Genomic DNA, 21255 nt, shown 5'->3' with positions numbered 1-21255 from the left:
TCATGACACAATAAACACAGAGGTGAAGCTTGCGTGGCTTCTAAGGATACCAACATTCAAAGGTAAGAGAGCACAGTCATGTGTAGCTTCCTTATTAAAGATGTGCTGGATGCAGGGGACAGGCACCTCACAAGGTCAAGGAGAATCTCAATTAAATGAAGTGCTACATTTGCTTCCACCATGGCCTTGCCCTAAATCCATGCCCAATTTAAAGACATCACCCAAGTAAAACTTCCTCATCCCCCCCCATTTGATCAAAGAGCAGCATAGCAGAAATTCTTGATTAGGAATTCCATTTTCCTGTTTACTTTTTTAAAAGATTATTTGCAGATTTTTAAAATAACTTTTGACTGCTCCATAAAAGTCAATAGGTTTCTTTAATAGAATTCCAGAATTAGTAAAGTAATCATCTGTTTACAGATGATGTTTGCTAAGGCAACATTACCATTGGCCAATTGGAGGGATGCCCAGAAACTGCTGATAAATAAGAGAGTAAGAGAAACAATAGTTTTGTTTCTGTTCCTTAGTACACACACTTGCACAAAAGTAGTTAGTGGTGATGGGCAAGATATTTAAACATTCAAATAAATCTTTCTTAAAGCAAACTATGAAAAGTAACACCTTATAATTACTACTACTACTACTACTACTACTACTACTACTACTACTACTATGTGGTTCAAATGAAGCATAAGAAAGAAGACATTTGAAAGAAAAAAGATATTAAATTTATTATCACAATCAATCTTTAAATACTTTAGCTGCAGTCAAGTGTGTCCATTTTGATTTCTTTATCTGCAAATTTCTGGGGGTCAACTTGCCCTGACTGAGGATAAAGGGCTCAGGGGCAGAGCTCCTCCTGAAACCTCTCTGAGGTGGAGAAGGAGGCAGCTAAGGCTCCAAGTTACCCTGCCTAAAGCAGTTGTGACCTTGGTGAAGGAATGGTGTCTATCCTTTCATGTCAGGGACCAAAAGGTGTTCTTCAGAATATAGGTACAAGAATGTCTGAAGCATTGCTTTTTTTAATCACTAGTTCTAACAGTTCTTTCTTTTTAAATTATTTTTTATTAATTTATTCATATTACATCTCAATTGTTAGCCCTTCCCTTGTATCTTTCTATTCCTCCCTTCCTCCTACTTCCCCACTACTCCCTTCCTCTATGTCTGTGATTGAGAGAGAGACCCCCCTCCTCCTATATGCTCTTAGAGTATCGAGTCTCTTCTTGGTAACTTGCTATTCTTTCTCTGAGTACCGCCAGGCCTCCCCATCAAGGAATGTGGTCAGAAAAGGAACACCAGAGTCCATATGAGAGTCAGATCTCCCTCTCCACTCAATGGTGGAGAATAAATATCCTGTTCATCAGCTAGGTCTGGATGGAGGTTCAAAGTTTACTGCCTATATTCTCCTTTGCTGGTGCCTCAGTTTGAGGAGGACCCCAGGACCCAGATCTGCCTATCATAAAGTTCATCTTGTAGGCTTCCAGGACCCTGTGGATCCTTCTATTTCCCCATTCTTCCATGCTACTCTCTCCTAAAGTCTCAAGAGGATGTCCTCTCCTCTGACCCACTTTCCTGGTAAGGGAAGTTTTTCATTGGACGGATCCCTTGGATTAGTGTCTCGATATAAGTGAGTATATACCGTTTGTCTCTTTTTGCTTCTAGGTGAACTGACTCATTATGTTAATTTCTAATTCAATCCATTTGTCCACAAATTTTGGGAATCCCTTGTTTTTAATAGCTGAGTAGTATTCCATAGTGTAAGTGTACCACAGTTTCTTAGTCAATTCTTCTGCTGAGGGACACTTAGGCTGTTTCCATGATCTGGCTATTATGAATAAAGCATATAGAGAAACCTACCTTGGCTGACTCATCCTGGTGCCTACAGTGCAGAGAAAACTCTCCAGGAGTGGAAACCCGATCAACTGCCTGTTCCAGGGAAATACTCCCTGAAGTATGGCTTTTTATCCAGGGTATTAACAAGAGAATAAGACTGTTGCTGAACTATGGTTCCACTGGCACTTGAACCCAAACCCTTGCAGACATGCTAACCACTACACTATGGAACCCCTGAGGGAGGATACCTGATTAGTAGCCTTTTAAGAGAGTACAGCCAGATTCAGCTTCTCCACAGGAACTCCTGCCTTATACTGTGGCACAGCCCAATCTCAAAGCTGCTGAGTAGAAAGGTGAATTTTGAACTTCTGGTCAGGAATACCAGCAGCAAGTCCACCTTGTGGCCTGAGAGTCGGGACCACCTGAAACTGGGATTGAGTGCAGGCTAGGGCCCCCCTAATTTCCTGACTCCAAACTTTCCCTAAGCATCGCTGGCCAGAGAGAGTGTACCCTATTTAGGAATAGCTGCCTCTGGCACATTGCCTCAACCACATCTTCTTTTCCCATTGTAAGGAACTGGACTATGTGGAGTCAACAAAAAGTCACTGAGAGTGTATCTTATATCTGGGTGTGGAGGACCAGAATGCTGCTCAGGGGCTGAAGACTCTGCCACTTCAGAGTGTGGCTAGGGTTGTGGTATCATGTTTATAGTAGTGTCTTGCCTTGTCAGGACTGGAAAACGGTCTAAGACTGCAGTCCTCTTACTCTTCTCTCACTTCTTCATGGTTGTTTCAAGGGACATCACATAACATGAGAGGCCTGCCTGATGCAAAATGAAAGGGATTTTCCTATTTTCTTAGGTTATGAAGAATTAACTTGGGGGACATAGAGCTTTACACCCAGCACTCTGAGCCTCCTTCTAAGAACATAAGGTTTTTGGACTCTCCATCACCAAGAGCTCTCAGGTGGGTTTCTTACTTTTGATTGTCTCGTTTTACCTTCTGTGTGGCTTCTGAGTGGATCTTTGTCACTATTGCTTGCTGCCCTCAAGCTTAAATACCATCTGGGGGTGTCTTTAACTATGCTGATGGACAAGACCACTCTCCTTTTTCCTGGAATCTTCCTCTGAGGATGGCAGGATAAGCAGGATATGATACTGATTATAAATGACACTGCTCAACAAAACTATGTTTTTCTGATAATGATGAGGGAAGTAAGGGGTGTAGTGGGTGTGGAAAGAGGACAAATGCAGACGTGAGTGGAATTTTAGTCTTGCTCTTGCTATTCACCAGCTGTATACTCAAGCTAGTCAATTCAACATAGAGCACTGACCTATGACAGGAGAGGACTGTACTCCCTATGAAACAAGACATTATTTTGAAGACAGTTTCTAAAAGACAGACAGAATTTTTATTAATTTATTTTGTGTGGGGTTAAAGGATATAAAGAGGGAGAGCATGCACACATGTAAGGGCCACAGCTCACAGCACAGGCACTACAGACGATCTTGGATTCTCTTCTCAGAACCCACATCATGCAGTTCACAGCTGCAAGCAGTCTAGCACCATAGGACCTAACGCCCTCTTCTGACCTCTGCTGACTTCTTCACACATGGCACACACATACAAATACAAAATCATCAATCCCAGCACTCAGGACGTAGAGGCAGGAGGATGAAAGTCATCCTTGGCTACACAGCCAGTTTGAAGGCAGTGTGAACGATAAGACACCTGGTCTTGCAAAGTAAGTAGAACAAAGTAACCCTTAGATAAACTTATCATAACCTTTCAGTAGGTTTGTAATGACACAAACAAAAATACTAACAACTGCCTTCACTTTTCTATGAAGCTAACATTTAGAAGCAGAGTGGAAGTAGAGATGTCTAGTCTAACCCTTATGGTTCATAAAGGAGATGGGAGTTAGCTTGTTGAATTCACTAGCTTGAGTGCACAGCTGGGGATATCTTTTGAGCTCATGAGCTCCTTGGCCTTTGGATTTTTGAGCTTGGAGTCAGCAAGACTTTGGCCTTGGGTATTTTGTTCTATTCCTTCAGAGCTGTCAGCTGAGCTAGTGAGGATATGCGGCCTTTTCTATTGTAATATGAGCTGAGTAGAAAGTTCAGCTCAGCTAGGTGCTTTCTCTGCCTCTCTGAGCTAGCAGCTTTTCAAGCCAGCATCTGGCTCTCGATTCTTTATTGGTAAAGGTAGATCATTTGGGATTTTCTTTTAAAATAACATTCTAACACCCCTTAATGGTAAAAGTCTGGGAGAAATCAGGGATACAAGGCCCTTTCCTAAACAAAATATACAGCAAGCCGATAGCCAACATCAAATTAAATATAGCTTTACTGTTGTGTTCAGAGAAAAAGCCAAGAAAGCTCACTTCAGATGCTTAAAATGAACACTTTATTTTCTGAGCTAGGGAATGTGGCCAGTTCTTGGTCTGAACCCCATCTCTGAAGGGAAGTTGTGTTGCATATTTGAAGCTGTAAACTGCAATTATTTTGTATGGGGGGCAGGTGGTATAACAGGGTGGTCAGCTCTGACTCAAGTTATTTTGCTAAAAAGAAGTTCTAGTTGACCTTGAAAGTGTGTCTTGCAGTTGGGTGCAGCTGAGCTTATGGTTGGCAATTTCTGGGAACAATGATGCCATAGAGTCTCTCATATAAAATTAAATATAATTCATGGGCAACCTGACTTTGTATAGAGATTTATATCAGCAATGAGATGAGATCATGTGGCTGGTGGGCCTGAAATAAAACTATCTATAATTAAGCTACCAAAAAGGAGCAAGCCTCAATATGTCATTTCACATTGAATTGTCAAAACAAACAAATGGTAACTTATCCAGGCTCTATGCCACTTATACTGGTTTACCTTTATTTTAGCATAAAGATGATTGTTACTATGATTCACAATGCCCAGTTAGCATGGTTTGATTCTTTGCTAGGGTTTACAGTGTAAGAATCTCCATCTGCCCTCCCCCTTCTCAAAATATGAATAAATAAATAAATAAATAAATATTTTGATAGGTAAATTTCCAAATCAAGGTTTATAATTTCTCCTTGTGTGAACATGAACAAGTTTGCTCATTTGTAAAATTGAAATACTTAATTTCCTAAAAAGATCAGGATTGAATTAGATCAAGGAAAGAACAAACCCAAACTAGCTCCTGGAAATGACACTGTCAACTCCAACCTATGTACCATTTGCTGTCTCTGCTTGACATTGCAGAGACTCTGCTTTTCCCAGGCTCCTCAATTTTTACAATCACATCACAACATTCAGGTCTTCTGTGACTAGCCATTCATAAGTATTGGAAAGTGAAGACCATTCTGTCCTTTGAAAGATCTTTGCCTTCCCTCAAAACAGTGGATCTTGACAACATTTATTATGTATAAAGTATTCTGTGCTATGTGTGAGCCAGCAGGACAGAAGGCATGAACCATACCTCATTACAGATGATTCTGAGCCACTATGTGGTTGCTGGGAAATGAACTCAAGACCTTTGAAGGAATAGCAGGTGTGGTTCAGCAATAGCCACATACTGACCTTTCGAACACCAGATTCAGATTGATGGAATGTTATTTGAATGCTGAAGAACTGACATATCAGGGCCACATCCTGTAATTGAGATTGACATTGGTTAGAAGAGCTGACCAGTTAGGGCAATGGTCAGAATTCCAGTTTCAAATGCAAGTTATGGCATCAAGTCCAGAATGCACTCTATAAGAACCATGTAAATAATGGGTAAAGAATATTGAGGACAAGATCTTCTTGTGACCCACAGTTGGAATAAGTAGTTGAAGCCTAGGTAGTTTTACTCTTCTTGGCAGATGGTGGCTCAATCCATGACATACACTAGCTGCCCTCAGTTTAAAGAACTTTGTGTTCTGGGCACTTTCTTGGCTGACATGCAAAGTCAAAGTTAGGGTTATCTTGATCCACTAGTTAAGTGTACTTTGTGCTGCCAAATTTTCCAAATTCTTGACCTACATGACCTTTGGAAGAATGCTTTTGTTGAAATAGTCCTCCAGAGTATGTGCTCTAAAATCTCTTCTTCATCCTCATCCATGAAGAAGGCATCTCAGTGTTAATACTGTTTTAAAAACAAGTATTTACCTTTAACAGCTGAGTTGTTAATGACTTTGCTTTTATCCAAAGTTCAGTCTGCATTTCTTCCTAACTCAGGTTTCATATGCATTCTATAGAAGCTTTCATCTTTGCGAGAGCTTCTCTGTCTTCTCTGTCCCTCTTGATTCTTTTGAGCTCTCGGACTGACCGTGCTTCCCAAGTCCTTCTCGTTGTTGTCCTTGTCAGTATTGAGTGAGTCCACAGCAGCAAGGGGCCCCTTGTTCTCCTTTAGCCCTTTCTTGGTCTCTTCCTCTACAATCTTTATTGTGTGCTAGTGCATCTCCCCAGCTATGCATTTTGCTTACTGTTACAGTTCTTCTGTTTCAGTGCTTCAGGTTCTGGTTCTTGAACAGTCACTGGGTCATTCTTGTGAATGAAGACAGGCGTCTTTCGAAGATCCATTTCATCTTCACTGTGCATGTACTCTTCATACTCTGACTGTGGCTCTGACTCCTCACCAGAGCTTCCTTCATCTATCATTTCCACGAATTCCATCTCTTCTTTTTAACTCTCTGTCACTCACTGACACATAATGCCATGGCACCACTCTCTTTCCTCATCCTCAATTTCTTCTTCTTCTTTACTGCTATTTTCTCATTCCATGTGCTAAGCATCTCCTTCTAGTTCAGGATCACTTTCTCCTACTACTTCAGTGTCCACTATTTTCCTGTGACGAGCCATTCTCTCTTCCACAGCTTCACTAATGTGGCTCTGTAACTGCATGAATCCAGGATCACTGGGTGAATCCTCCCCATTTTGCTCAGGCTTTGATTCTTGTTCCTCTCCATTCCTAATGAATTGAAAGCCTTCATCCTCTTCATCTAAGGACTCTGTGGGGGCATAATCTGGCCTCTTTCCAGACACATAACTTTTTACCTTCACATTTTCAATTGAAGTCTCACATTGGTCATTGCGAACTAGGACAGCCCCATCTGTAGACTGAATGGGCGACTGCTTTGTGAATGATCATCGGAAGGCCATGATTATGGCTGTGGAGGCTCCCAAAATTTGTTTGAATCCCAATGACTAATAGGGAGGAATAGAACACTGCTTGTCACCTAGCTCCACTCAACATGACTGCGCATCTCCAGGTAGTAAGAGATTTATTGCAGGGATGAATCCAGGAGAGGAGGGACAAACCCAGATGTCCTGGTCCAGATGAAGACAATAGGGACCTGGGCAGACCGAGCCCTTTTGTATATCTTCTTAGGGGGCAGAGATTTCTAGGGAAGGAATTTCCAGGGTGAGGATTAATGGGATTTCTAGTCCTGAACTTGAGGAGCTCAGGGATTGGTGGGATTTCCTGTTCAGGGATTGGTCAATTCCCCTGCTTGTGGATTATTGGGGTTTTGCAGGAAGCTCAGCGGTTGATGAGATTTCCTGGTCAGAGATTGCTTGATACTCCTGCTCAGACTTTTTACCTCAAACTTGCATAATCTAGGATGGGTCCTACTGAAGGGCTGGAGATCACTTTTGTGATAGTTAAAATGGTCCAGTGAAGGGTCCTGGCTGCTTGTCCTTTTTCAAGAGAGGTCTGGCCATTTTTCTGCCTTAAGTGTCACTAAGTTTTCCAAGTTTACAAAAGAATCTGTTGCAGAGAAGCCTTTCCCTTCAGCATGAATGGCTGACCGAGACTGGAGCTTCTACCATCATGGGAAGCTCCTGTGATGGCAGGAGGCTGAGGAAGTAAAGTTTGTCATTGTTGTGAACATCTCCCAATAAGAAGGATGCAGTCTCTACTCTGAGAGGAATCACACTTTTGCCTGCTCCTGTCTAGGCGGTCTTCAGTGGGAATGAGCATTCTGACAGTCCTGGCAGTGTACTCCTTAAACATTTTGTGGCATGCTGTGCAAGAACTGGACTCACATCTCTGAAGGGCAGGGGCTGACATGCCACTATGATGCAATGCTGTCATGTCACTTGTTGTGTTGGAACTACAGGTATAAACTTTGGGCTTACAAGTATAGGATAGATAATGGAGAACTTCCTCCAAGGTTGCCAAATAAAGTCAGTTTTTGGAGGAAAGGGTGGGAGTTCTAATTTATTTTAAACCTAGTTCTGTTATGTGGATGGTGTTTGTTGTGTTTTTTTTCCAGAAAGGATTTCGTTGTGTATACCTGGCAATCCAGTACTCCATTTGTAGACCAGGTTGGCCTCAAATTCACAGAATTCTTCCTGCCTCAGCCTCGGGAGTTCTAGGATTAATGATGTGAACCACCACACCTATCTAACATGAATATATTTGATTTTACACCATGATTGGGATAAGAGGATGCTTCCTAACAGGTGAATGATTTGCCTCCTGCACTAGCAGGGTCCTGATCATTGCCAGCTACAGAGATTTTAGTTCTGGTGAATTTGGAAAGCATACAAATGGGAGAGCCCCAAGAGGGCACGGGGGTAGAAAAGGTTGATGCTTGTTGGTCTTACTGCTGATGTTTCTGTTGCTGACTTCCTGGTTTGCTGAGTAGCTGAACTGCTGGAATTTCTGACAAGGAAGATCAGACTGATAAATACTTGTCTCAAAGACAAGTAGAGCAAACCAAAAAAATACAGCCCAGGTAATGCGATGCCCATAGATCTGATCTGCAGAGTGCATTTTAGGACATCTGGGGACATATAGAGAAGTCCTGTCTTGCAAAACCAAATAAGCTGGATGTGATGGCACAGGCCTTTAATCCAAACACTTGGGATGCAGAGGCAGGTTGATCTCTGTGAGTTCCAGGCTAGCCTGGTCTACAAAGTGAGTCTAGGACAGCCAATGCTACACAGAGAAACCCTACTTTGAAAAAAGAAAAAGAAAAAATACCAAATAAATACTTGCCCTGTGTCCAACAATAAATTCAATCAAGGTAAGCAGTCCTTATACACATGAGAAGAAAGCATTTGCCCATTCAGCAGGGTTGTGAGGTACTCAGCAGGGAAGAATGCTCAGACATGGCTGGAAACCAATAGAAAGTCCACATTAGCCAGCAGGTAACTACACTGAGTGTAAAGGGCTCGAGTGTAGTGCTGAGCTTTTCTCAGGGTGAGCTTTTAAGGAAAAAAATCCATGTCCTGGGTTGACAGAATTCAATCTGAGGCCTTGCTACACTGGGGAGGATCTTCTATAAAAGTCAGCCACATCAAGTTTGAGGCCAACCTGGATTTTATAATGAGTTCCTGACCAGCCAGGTCTACATAGAGACCATTTTTTCTTAGGAGTAATACAGATTACGAGACTTCAGAGATGGCTCAACCATTAAAAACATTCATCATAGGCAGGAGCAGTGGCAAACGCCTGTAATTCTAGCATTCAGTGTAGCAGAGGTAGAAGGATCTTTGTGAGTTGGAGGCCACCCTGTTCTATGAATTGAGTCCAGGACATCAGGACAGCCAAGAGTACACAGTGCAACCCTGTCTTGAAAAAAAATGAAAGAAGAACAAGAAGAAGAAGAAGAAGAAGAAGAAGAAGAAGAAGAAGAAGAAGAAGAAGAAGAAGAAGAAGAAGAAGAAAAAGAAGAAGAATGTCATAGTTTTTTCCAGAAAATACAGGTTCTATTCACAGCCCACACATGGTTGCTTCACCTGTTCCTAATTCCAATTCCAGGGGATCCACTGCCTTCTTCTGACATCCCTGGTGTTAGAACATCCAAACTTGTCTATTTTAAGTTGTTCCATGTTGTTGCCTCCAGGTGCAGGCTTCTCTTTTTGGTTCCTGTAAGTGTGTCCTTCCTGAACATTTAAATTGCTCACACCTGTAATGAGACTTGTCCTCTCCTCCTTGTTAGGGTAAAGTCATCCTGTATTTTGGGGGAGAAGGGAGTTTGGTTTTGTTTTTTGGAGACAGAGTTTTTCTGTGTATCCCTGGCTATCCTAGAACACACTTTTTAGACCAATCTGGACTCCCTTGTACTTATCCCTCTGTGGACAGAATGCTGAGATTAAAGTCTTCTGCCAGCACCACCCAGCAGGTAACTCCATGCTGCAACAAGTCACCAGGTAGCCATGATTTGTGCCTGATTTCATTAAAATTGCTCACATTCGGAAAGTGTTGGCAGAATCTAGAGATGTGCCCCATCAGGACAAAAATGTGGGGTGTGTCTGGACATAGAACATAACTGTTGTAGTGCTTCCCGACATCGCAAGGCCCTGGCTCAGCTTCAAAGCGAAGAGTTTATTAGAAAATCTTAGAGATGGAAGGACAAATAACCTGGATGTAGTGGAGCAGCCCTTTAATCCCAGCACTTGCGAGGCAGAGAAAGGCAGATCTCTGTGAGTTTGTCCTGTAATCCAGAGCTATGAAGAGAAATCCTGTCTTGAAACAACAAAACAAAAAAGACAAATAAACTATTCATACAACATAACTAGGTTTTAAAAGAAACGAAACCTTTCATTACATTTATCCCTTTTAGTTAAAAACAACAACAGCAACAAAACCAGCTTTTTCTCTAGCATTAATAAACTATATACCCTCTGTCATGGCTGCCTTTAGAGCTTGTGGAGGTTGGTGGCCACAGTCTAGCATCCGAGCACCAAGGTCCATCAGTCCACCCCACAAGCCTCTGCCCTCTAGGCAGAGGTTACACAGGAATCACCAGGTAAGGGTGGTGTGGGAGGGGCATAGCCTATGCTCCTGTGATGAATACCAGCAGTGGGGAGGGAGCGAGCATGGTGGATACATGAGAAAGTTTTGAGAATAATGTCCAGAACAGGTATAAAATATCCAGGGTTTGATTTCATTTAAGCAAAGGTAGATTCAGTTTATTCTCATGTAGTTAGTATGTTAATTATGGAGCAGTAGAGGAATATGCCCTTTGAACCGATGACACTTCAGGAGGAAAGAGCAGAATTCACTCTTGACTCTAAGACTTCTGTTTAACTTTTAAGGATGTGCATGTGTATATGCGTGCGTGTGCATGTGTGTGTGTGTGTGTGTGTGTAAGTTGGTGTGGAGGCCTGAGGTGAATGTCAGATGTCTTTACCTAATCATGCTCCACCATATGTTTTTTGAGACAAGGTGCCTCAGTGAACTGGAGGCTCACTGATTTGGCTAGACTAGCTGACCAGAAACTTCAGAAATCTTCCTGTTGCTACCCAAGTCTCCACCATCACCTAAGTTAAAGGTACACAACAGAGTGCCTGGCTTTTTACATGGGTTCTGGGACCAGTCAGATGGTCAGAAAGTAAAAGTGCTTGCTGCCAAGCCTGAAGACCTAAATTCAATCTCTGACATCCACATGGTAGGAGAAAAGTACTCCCCAAAGAATCTTTCAAAGGACAGAATTTTCCTCATTTTCCAACACTTATGAATGGCCAGTCACATAAGACATGAATGTTCTAATTTGATTGTGGAAATTGAGGAGTCTGCGAAAAATACGTTCTTTGGAATGCTGATTGTAGAAAGCTGAAGGAAAAGTTGGAAACCTCAATATCATTCCCAAGAACTGGTTTGGGTATGATCTTTCCTTCATCTAATTCGAAATCTGGAACTTTTTAGGAAAGTAACTATTTCAGTTTTACAAATGAGAAAAAGTGTTTATCTTCAAACAAGGAGTAATAATTAGCCATGAGTTGAAATATTACTTATTTTTTAAAAAGTGTTTATTTATTTATTGAGAGAGAAAGAGACAGAGAGAGACAGACAGAGAGATTCATACATTGTAGACACTAGGAAAGCAACAAACCCTGGTCCCTGGGCATTGTGAATGCTAGTTAGACTTGTCTTTATCCTAAAAGTAAGGATAAGCCAGTACAATGGACATAGATCCTGTAAAGTTACCTTTAATATGTGTTGGTGATACAGTGGGAAGTGACTAGGTTGGTCTTCGGTTAAAAGAATATTCTGTGTTTCTTCCTGACATGCGAGGAGCTCCAAGGTACCTGCCATCTTTTCTGTGGCATCATGGCTGCCTCTGGCTTCTTGTGCAGCCAGAAACCATCAAAAAGAGGACCAACATATTGATCAGACTCAGGTCAGACTGATATGACAATATCAAGTGAAACAGGGAGGGGCACACAGAGATATGAATAACACAGTGCAGAGAAGATTCAAGGGCCAGATCATGATGCCCAACATTGGTAACAGGATCAAGAAGAAACCAAGCAAGTGCTATCTAGTAGGTTCTGGAAGTTTCTGGTCCGCAATGTCAAGTAGCTGGAAATACTGCTGATGTGCAACAAATTTTTCTGTGCTTAGATTGCTCACAATGTTTCCTCCAAAACCAAAAGCCATCATAAAAAGAACAGCTCAGCTGGGCATCAGAGTTGCCAATTCTGACACTGCGCAGCAAAGAAAATGAGTAGATGGCTTATGTGCATGTTTTGTGTTTAGATAAAACCTTGAATACAGAGAACAAAAAGAATTTTCTGCTCTTGGAGCAAACTAGAGTTTGATAACGCAGCAGGGCAGCTTACAACTGCTTATAATTCTGGCTCTGTAGGCACATGCCTTCTTGAATATAACTCCCCACCAGTCATCCTACCCCACCCACACATACAGGTAATTTAAAAAGAAAAATACAATTTTAAGAAAAAAGACTAGAGCTGGAGAGAGCTCTGCAGTTAAGAGCACTGGCTACTCTTCCAGAGGACCCAGGTTCAATTCCCAGCGCCCACATGACAGCTCACAACTCTCTTTAAGTTCTGTTCCAGGGGATCTAATGTCCCCATACTGACATACATGCCGGCAAAAACCAGGTGTACATACAATAAAGATACATAAATACTTTTTGGTTTTTAAATGTATTTGTAATTTATATATTCACTTTAAATCCCAATCTTAGTTTCTTCCCTCCTCTCATCCCAATCATTCCCTCCAAACCTGTTCCCCTTTTGTCCCCTCATCCTCAGAAATGCTGAGCCCCCACCAACTCACCCCAGCACATAAAGGTGCTTCATTACTGAGCTCCTTCTTATCCACTGAGGCCAAGTAAGGCAGCCTGATTAGGGCAAAGTGATTGAAAGAAGACAACAAAATATATGTCATAGACAGCAATCACTCAACTTACTAGAGGACCCACATGAACATCAAACTGCCTACAGGTTATAACATATATGTAGGGGACCTACGTCTACTCTATGCATTCTCTTTGTTTGGTGCTTCTGTCTCTGTAAGCCCCCATGGGTCTATGTTAATTGACTCTACTGGTCTTCTTGCACCATTCTTCTCCCCTATGGGTCCTTCTATCCTTTCATCTCACTTATTTTCCACAGTACTCCCCCGAGTTCTCCTTGGCTGTGAGTCTCAGCATCAGATTCAAAGAGTTGCTGCACGGGTTCTCTCAAAGAACCATTAAGTTAGGTACCTTTATATAAATATAGCAGAGTATCCTTAAAGGTGTCAGTGGTTGGTTCTCTCCCATGTAGTGAGATTCTGGTTGGGCCAGGCATTGATTGTTCAGTAGCTCAGTCTCTATCTTTGTCTGTGCACATCTTGTAGGCAGTGTAAAATTTGCTTAGAAAGTTTTGTAGGTGGACTGGTGTTCCCTTCTCACCTCTATATGTCCTGCCTGGCTAGAAGGTAGCCTCCTCTGTCTCAAGTTCCCTGCTGCTAGTAGGCTCAGCTAGAGACATCCCCATATCCTCCCTGTAGCTTATCCAGTTTCAGGTCTCCAGCTTGTCTCTGTAATGCCCATGCCTTCAGTTTCCCTTTTTCCTCCAGGCCCTCAAACCTCTCCTCTGCAGTCTCCCCACATCTGCTTCCAACCCTCATTTCCCTCCCTACACCCTCTCTTATACAGTTCCCTCTCTATTTCTTCTTCCACCATCTATCTACTTCCTCATCTTATGGAGATTCAAGGAGGGCCTCCCTTGGGCCCTCTTTATTACTTAGCTTCTTTGTGCCCAGGATTTGTAGTATAGTTTAATTCTCCGGTTAGCTGTGTACCTCATTTTTAAAATTGGTTTATTTAGTTTGTTGCTGTTTGATTTCTAGAGTTCTTTATATGTTTTGAATATTAGTCCTTTGTCAGATGTAGGTTTGCTGAAGATATTTTCCAAATTAGGATGCTGGTTTTTTTCTACTAACAGTGTCCTTTTTCCTTACAGATGATATTCAGGTTCATGAAGTCCCATTTACTAATTTTTAATCTTACAGCCTGAACTGATGGTGTTCTGTTGAGGAAGTTGTCTCCTGTGCCAAGGAGTGCAAGGCTGTTTCTCCACTTAGTGTTTATGGTTTTTGTTGAGTCTTTGATCCACTTGGACTTGAGTTTTGTGTGGAGTGATAAATAGGTATCTAATTGAAGTTTTCTTTTGTAGATATCCAGTTGGACCATCAACATTTGCTGAAGATGCTGTCTTTTATTTTTCCTTGTATGATTTAGACTTCATGGTCAAAAACCAAGTGCCCATAGGTATGTGGGTTTATTTCTGTGTCTTAATGCCATTTCAATGATCAACCTGTCTGTTTCTATGCCAGTTCCATGAAGTTTTTATTAATGTTGCTCTATAGACAACTTGAGATCTGGGATGGAGATTCCTCTGGAAGATATTTTATTATACAGGACTGTTTTAGCTATTTTGGGTTACTTGGTTTTTTTTTTTTTTTTCAAATTAAATTGAAAATTGATCTTTCAAGATCTATAAAGAGTTGTGCTGGAAATTTGATGGAAATTAATAAAGTGGAAACAAAGAGAACAGTCGAAAGTATCAACAAAACCAAGAGCTGGTTCTTTGAGAAAATCAAAAAGATAGACAAACCGTTAGCCAAACAAACTAAATGGCAAAGAGACAGTACTCTAATTAACACAATCATAAATGAAAAGGGAGACATAACAACAGCCACTGAAGAAAGCAAAGAATCATAAGGTCCTACTTTGAAGGAGTATATGCCACAAAATTTGAAAATCTAAGGAAAGTGAATGATTGTCTTGAACAATTCCCCTTGCCAAAATTGAGTGAAGAACAGATAAACAACCTAAATAGTCCCATTTCCCCTATAGAATTAGAAGCAATCATTGGTATCCTCTGAAACAACAACAACAACAACAACAACAACAACAACAAAAGCCCAGAGCGAGATGGTTTCAGTGCAGAATTCTATCAGACCTTCAAGGATGTGCTAATACTGATACTCTTCAAGCTTTTCCAAAAGATAGAAATGGATGGAATGGAGGGATTCCAAGATGGTATCAACCAGTATGCATCGTATCTGATCTACTTTGAGAAGACCAGTGGCGTGAATGGAGGCACAGACTGCTGAATTTTAAAAACTCTAGGTGAGTGGGGCCCCAAACTCTGCAGAACACCAGTGGGTCTACCCCTGGGACAAGCAACAGCCCAGAGGTGCTAAACGCACTCCCCAAACTCTGGAACGGAATCCACAAGCGAGCTGCAGCAGGCACATAAAACCCAAACTCACTGTTTGGGGAGAGGTTTTTCCGGAGCCCCCAGCCTGAGGAGTCTCAGGGAATATGGTGAAACTGCCATTGGACCCCTTCATCCACACCATTACAAACTGCGGAGGTAACCTGCCTAGGCTAAGTGGAAACACAGGTGGCAGGACTCTTTCCCATGACCTAATGGATAATTTTGGTCATAGAATTTTTATATCAGTAATATAAACCCTTACTGTACATATTGAATGAGTATGTCACCTGATTGCGGTCTTAGGTACCCTACATTAGGTGAAGAACTTTTTCATATTTTCTGGATGTGTTGCTGGCTGTGAACACTTACTGATCTTTTCAGACAGCACAATAAACATGTAAATCCCTAAGTACATTCTTTGAAATAATGCTGATAAAATTATATTACCCTTTCTCCAAACAATTCAGGTTCTTTGGGCTATATTTGGTCTTTGGGGCTGAAATGAAAGGGGATAATAGAAAACTTTTACTTAACCATTTTCTGGATAACCTATATATTCGGTCTTATTTTCTTGACTTATAACGTAACTTTTCCCATTGTAAAGGCACATCTCCTTTGGATTTCTAGGGGCTTTTCACATAAGTCAAACTGAATCACTCACTATAGTGCTGACATTAATATGCTGTGATTGTTTACACTCACAGTTAATTTCATAAGATCTAGAGCAGTGGTTGTTAACCTTCCTTATTCTGTGAGATTTTGATACAGTAATATATGTGGGGGTGACCACAGCCTTAAAATTATCTCACTGGTATTTCATAACTGTAATCTACTGCTGTTATCAATCACAATATAAATATCTTATATGCAGGATATTGATAAGGGAATCCTGTGCTATGGTGGACCAAAGGTTTAAAACTGCTAATCTAGAGTCAAACATAATAAATTTCAGGCCACAGATGAGATAGATTATCTAGAATAATTAGTCTATGAGGAATGGCTATACAGGGCTATTTTAAATAGGTGAGTTGGACTGGTAAAACATGGCCTAAAAGTGGGAAGAATTGATCTCTAGGCTTGCATCCTAGACTGCATGAAAAGGAGAAAGCAGAAAAACACACAAAATTGGCCCCTTTTTACCTTATCACCATAGATAAAATGTAACCAGCTTTCTAAATATCCTGCCATCATGACTATTGACTGGGTCCCAGACTCATTTCCAGAATGTATTTGGGCCTTTATTGGGTGATCCCTCAAGCTGATCCATTCCATTTAATTTAGACATAGTTAGAATTACTTCACCGTACGATTGTTGGTGCTATTTCTGTAGAGAGAAGGGTTTTTTTTTCTTCTACACCTCCCTAAGAAATATCTCCCAACAGAGAAATGCTTGAAAATTGTAACAAACTAAAACAGAGAATACCTGTAACACTAAGAAGCTACAGGAGAATCTGAAAATGTTTTGAATATAACATAATTGGAGCACATGGGAAATAAAATAAGGGATGAAGTGTCTCAATTTTTCAAACTTTAGGAAAATAGATATCACATAAACAATCAATGAAGGAGCAACAGAATATTGGGAAATTCTTCACAGGTACTTTGAGAAAGGCATTTTGGAGATTCCTTACAGTAATCTGAAACATAGTTTGGAAATTTTCATCTGGTGTATATTTGCAATTATTATGACATGGGGGAAAATGTTTTAATTTTATGAGCTTAGATAATGATTTAAGATTTCATATATTCTAACACTCTTTTCTATGTATACAATATTTCTTGATCATTTACCTTCTTGCACAAGTAATAAAAATCCAGACCTCATAAGACTAAGCAGAAAAGGTTTTATTTAATGAAAATCCATAAGCCAATCAATGAACTAATGAAGCAACCAAGACAGGAAATATAAGAGGAGGCCCACTTATCCTCCTTGGGCATGGTCTTGAATCTGGAACTTTCAGGTGTATATCTGAAGAATACTAGTGATTAATCCTTTTAATTTTGGATTTTCAAGTCTATGTAAGATGGAAACTTAAGTTTGAATGACAGAACGCACTTCGTACCTTGAGGGAAGAGTGAAAGAAAGGGCAATGGTGCCACCTACTAGAAATAAGACAGAAGAAAGAGTTGCCATTGCCAATGCAATGCCAACTTTCTGGGTTTCTGGGAAGGAGGGTGTGTGGAAATATGGGGGGAAGGCAATCCCATCCTTGCGAATGATGGATAAGTAATTGTACAAGATGGTAAGGAAGACAAAGCTGCTGGCAATGATGTTCAGAATCCCTGGAAGACAGAATGGATTGTAGGTGGCTTTCTTCCAGAGTCTCCCTGAGTACAATTTCCAAAGTGCAATGGTGTCAAAAACTGCCGCAAGCATGCCAAGACGGCTGGAGATAAGTAGCAGGTGTTGGAGCACTCGCATATCCATAGGAATTAAGGTGTCCTGGTAGCTGTACTGATAACACACTCTGACAATGCTGGAATTCCTTTCCTGGTGTTGTACGCAGCTTCTCCACATCCCCACTAATGCCATGCTGGGCTTGGAGTCCAATGGGTCTTGAAAGTACCACACTTGCCACTCGGGGAGGCCCATAGAAACACTACAAAGGAACCATGCGAGGGTGGCCACAGCAAAACCTCCTAGCTGCCAATTGGTATGGTTTCTGACCATTGACATGGTGATGGTAACTGCAAAGAAACACAAGACATCATGAGGTTGGGATTTTCAGTCCTGGGAGAATGTCCCCTGTGGGATCAATACCAGGGGAGAAGGGTTATGTTGAGCAAGTGAGCCTTTGACCAGGAAATCTCCTTCATAGAATCTGTTCTGATCAAAGTCAGAGAAGGGCCAGCTCAGTGGCAACATTTTTTAGCACAACGTCTAAGGTTTTTCTATTGTTTACAGAATTGCAGTAAAGTTTCATCCCCAGTATCTAGCCACCCAGATGGTTTTCATAGCAAGAAACTTCATACTGAAACAAAGAGGCCACTTCAAACACAAAACATATTTGATGAAATATTCATACCATAGAGTCATATGACATTCTTAAATATAAAACAGGTATCATACATTTAGGATGTGAAATATTTTTCACAATATATAGCTCTGCCATCCAGGCTGGCCTGGAACTATGTCCCCATCTGGCCTTCAGCTGGAGGCAATCCTCCTGCCTCTTTCTTCTTGCCAAATGCTGCTATTGCAGGCAACAGCCACATCAGATTAGTAACACCTTTTTTTCATTGTTGATCAATGCTACAGTCAGTGTGAGTAATTTGTTCTCTTTAACACAATAACTAGTGTCTCAGGTTATTGATGACCTATGCTTTCTTGGCTCTACCATCGAGTTTTGACATCTGGGTTTACACAAATATTTACCTATCATGAATATTGTCATGTGTATTGCATGTCAGCATATGATTCATTCATACATAAAAAACATATGTGGTATTTGATCTGAGGATATCTAAAACCTCAATCCTGTGGCACACTCATTCAGTGTGACTTTTTAATGGATTCTATTGCTGAAATCAAATTCTATTACCAAACAAACAAAACCTTAGAGCACAGAAAATGGTTTATTTTTATATGTATATATAAAACTCATGGTGATATATATTTTCATTTCTCTGGGCTTTATCTTAAGGAGCAGAACTGGGTTTGTGTTATATGGTGTCTTGCATGTATTTTATAATTTATTATATCAAAGATATGAATAATATAGAAAATATACTGTTGAAAGAAAGCAAATGAATGTGTAATAACTGAAAATCTACAAATGTCAAAACTACAAAATGACTGGAACTAACAAAACCTTTCAATAATAACTTTGTTTCTAATTCTCAATAATATGACTCCTTCTGGATAAAGAAACAAGGCATTTCTTGGTATGGTATAAAGGGAGGGACAACTAACACCAGTGGATGTTTGAAAAGCCACATGAAAACCTACTGCTAGAGAAGATTCTTAAACTACATGCACACATGACAGAAATTTGAATGAAGTCATTTATAATGGGAAGAACCAATGCCTCAACTATATATCTTATGCCACATAGTAAAGTATACAGTGCTGTAAGTGGCTTAAATTTTGAAGCGTCTTAGTGCAAAAGATTTTCATAGACCCCAAACATCAGACTCTACTACAAAGACTGTTGATTGTTCTCTATACCATGACAATAATGCCCTTTTGATGAATACATCAGTTACTTATATCATCAAGCATTGAAGCTTTATCTGGACTGGGTAGCTAGAAAGTACTTTGTATGCTACAAGAAAATAAAGGTAACCATCAATAATATTCAGATTCAAATCCTGAGATATACAGGAATGACTTGCTTTTAAGATATACTGGTATAATACTTCTACAAATGTTATGTTGATAACCAGCCACTCTTTATTGGACTTAATTTTCACTCCATGAAATAGGAACCCTATTAGACACTAATGTAGACAAGACCTTGGATAATGTCAAAGGCCTAAAAGAAACCGTCATGCTATCATTCTGCTAGAGAAACATAGCAATAATATGACTAATAAAATTATACGATGCTATGCCAAAAATCGATATCTAATTCATCACTCATCAGAAAAGCTTCTTATGATCAACAGTAATAATACAGAGACACGTAGGCTGAACAATATACAGAAGAAATGATTTTGGAGCATTCATGCTAAATTGGATCTCTTTATAAAATCCCCTCCCTTTGCAGGACAGAAATTGATGTGGAAGAGGAAGAAGAACAATTTGTAGAACTAGAGGTGAAACAGCATCTTCCACACACAACAAGAATGATGCACACATGAACTCTGAATTTGCCAGCATGTGCAAGGCCTATACAAGTTAAAAACATAAAAAATAAATACAAAGAAACTAGGGTGGACATGGGGCTCAACTCCTGACCAAACAGTTATTTGGAATCAGTACATCCTAGGAAGTCGAAAATAAATTATATATAATAAACTATCACTGGGTAATCAACCTCATCTCAGAGTAAGACCATATGCAGGAGGAGCCTACTTACTAAAAACAGACTTAATTTTCAGATACAGACAACCAAGCAGGCATGAAAAGAAGTATACGTTTTCAAAGACACACTCCATAGAAACTACTTAGTGCCCAACATCCCATTTCCTTCAGTTTTCAGGTCCTCTCAACACAGCATTAACACAATAGCCTTTTGCAGACACTGCCTACACTGAAATGATAACACCACAATAGATTAAGGAAAAGCCATACAGGTGCATGTGATAAAATGACTCCTTATAGAGTTCAGGAGAGAAATTTTCATAGGAGTGGCAAACGGATCATCCTTGTGCACATTACACTGAAATGTCAGTCCCAAAAGATCAAGCAATATGTGATTCCACTAAAATGAACCGTGATACAGTCACATCCAGATGAAGACAGCGCAGTGGGTGTTTCTAGCAGCCAGAGCAGTGAGAAATGATAGATGAGATTCAATGAGGACAGCATTTCATTCCGAGAATTTGAACAGTGGTGACATTTCCACATCCATATGAATATACACATAACCACAAACCTACTTCTTCAAAGTCTTCTGATATACATGCTTAGCAACATTAAATACATCTACAACAAAGATGGATGGATTTTCTACTTACATGTGATGCTGTCTCCAAGTGAAGACAAGTAGCCAGTGGCCAGTTCTGTGGCACAATGCGGAACTAGTTGGATCAGCACTGCTAAGGAGGACAGAGCTTTCCTCATGTGCCCTTCAAGGCTAGTAGGTGACTTCACAGTCAGCTGTGAGGTAACTGGTCTGCTTCACAGTTCTGAGACCTTTATTGTGTCATCAAATTCTAGCATTGAGCCCATCTTCCACATTTCAGCCTTTAGTATGTGAGTGAAAAGACACTTTGGGTGCTAACCACACGAGGTTTTATATTTCTATTGCGATATGTTTTATTATGCAACATTTGAAGGTTTTGATGTGTTTACTCATGTGTTTCCCTGCCTATAGTCAAGACCTACCTGAAT

At 40.5% G+C, this 21255-nt stretch overlaps 2 protein-coding genes and 1 pseudogene across 3 annotated transcripts in view; 1 reads left to right on the top strand and 2 right to left on the bottom strand.

Annotated features, from left to right (window-relative positions):
• LOC311601282 (microfibrillar-associated protein 1-like) overlaps positions 1 to 1666 on the top strand; it is a 164259-nt pseudogene extending 162593 nt beyond the window's left edge. Inside the window, exon 5 of the transcript in view lies at positions 1663 to 1666. The product of the transcript in view is annotated as a microfibrillar-associated protein 1-like (transcript). The remainder of the gene's footprint in view (positions 1 to 1662) is intronic.
• LOC311602703 (claudin-34-like) overlaps positions 1 to 20986 on the bottom strand; it is a 224355-nt gene extending 203369 nt beyond the window's left edge. The window contains exon 1 of the mRNA XM_084791141.1: positions 20880 to 20986. The gene's annotated coding sequence lies outside the window, so the exon portion shown is untranslated. The remainder of the gene's footprint in view (positions 1 to 20879) is intronic.
• Positions 6573 to 20996, bottom strand: LOC311601281 (claudin-34-like; the record flags this gene model as incomplete). Its single annotated transcript, XM_084788651.1, has 4 exons — positions 20880 to 20996; positions 17321 to 17945; positions 15310 to 15466; positions 6573 to 6842 (listed from the first exon to the last, which is right to left on the bottom strand). Exons 1-4 carry the CDS (start codon positions 20983 to 20985, stop codon positions 6573 to 6575), a joined length of 1158 nt encoding a protein of 385 aa, XP_084644777.1. The 5' UTR covers positions 20986 to 20996.
• Positions 20997 to 21255: the final 259 nt, after the last annotated feature.

Source organism: Acomys minous (assembly GCF_964271855.1).
Source record: "Acomys minous genome assembly, chromosome: 7".
NCBI lineage: Eukaryota > Metazoa > Chordata > Mammalia > Rodentia > Muridae > Acomys > Acomys minous.
The sequence above is the reverse complement of the archived record's forward strand: the minus strand, read 5'-3'. Positions and strand labels throughout refer to the sequence as shown.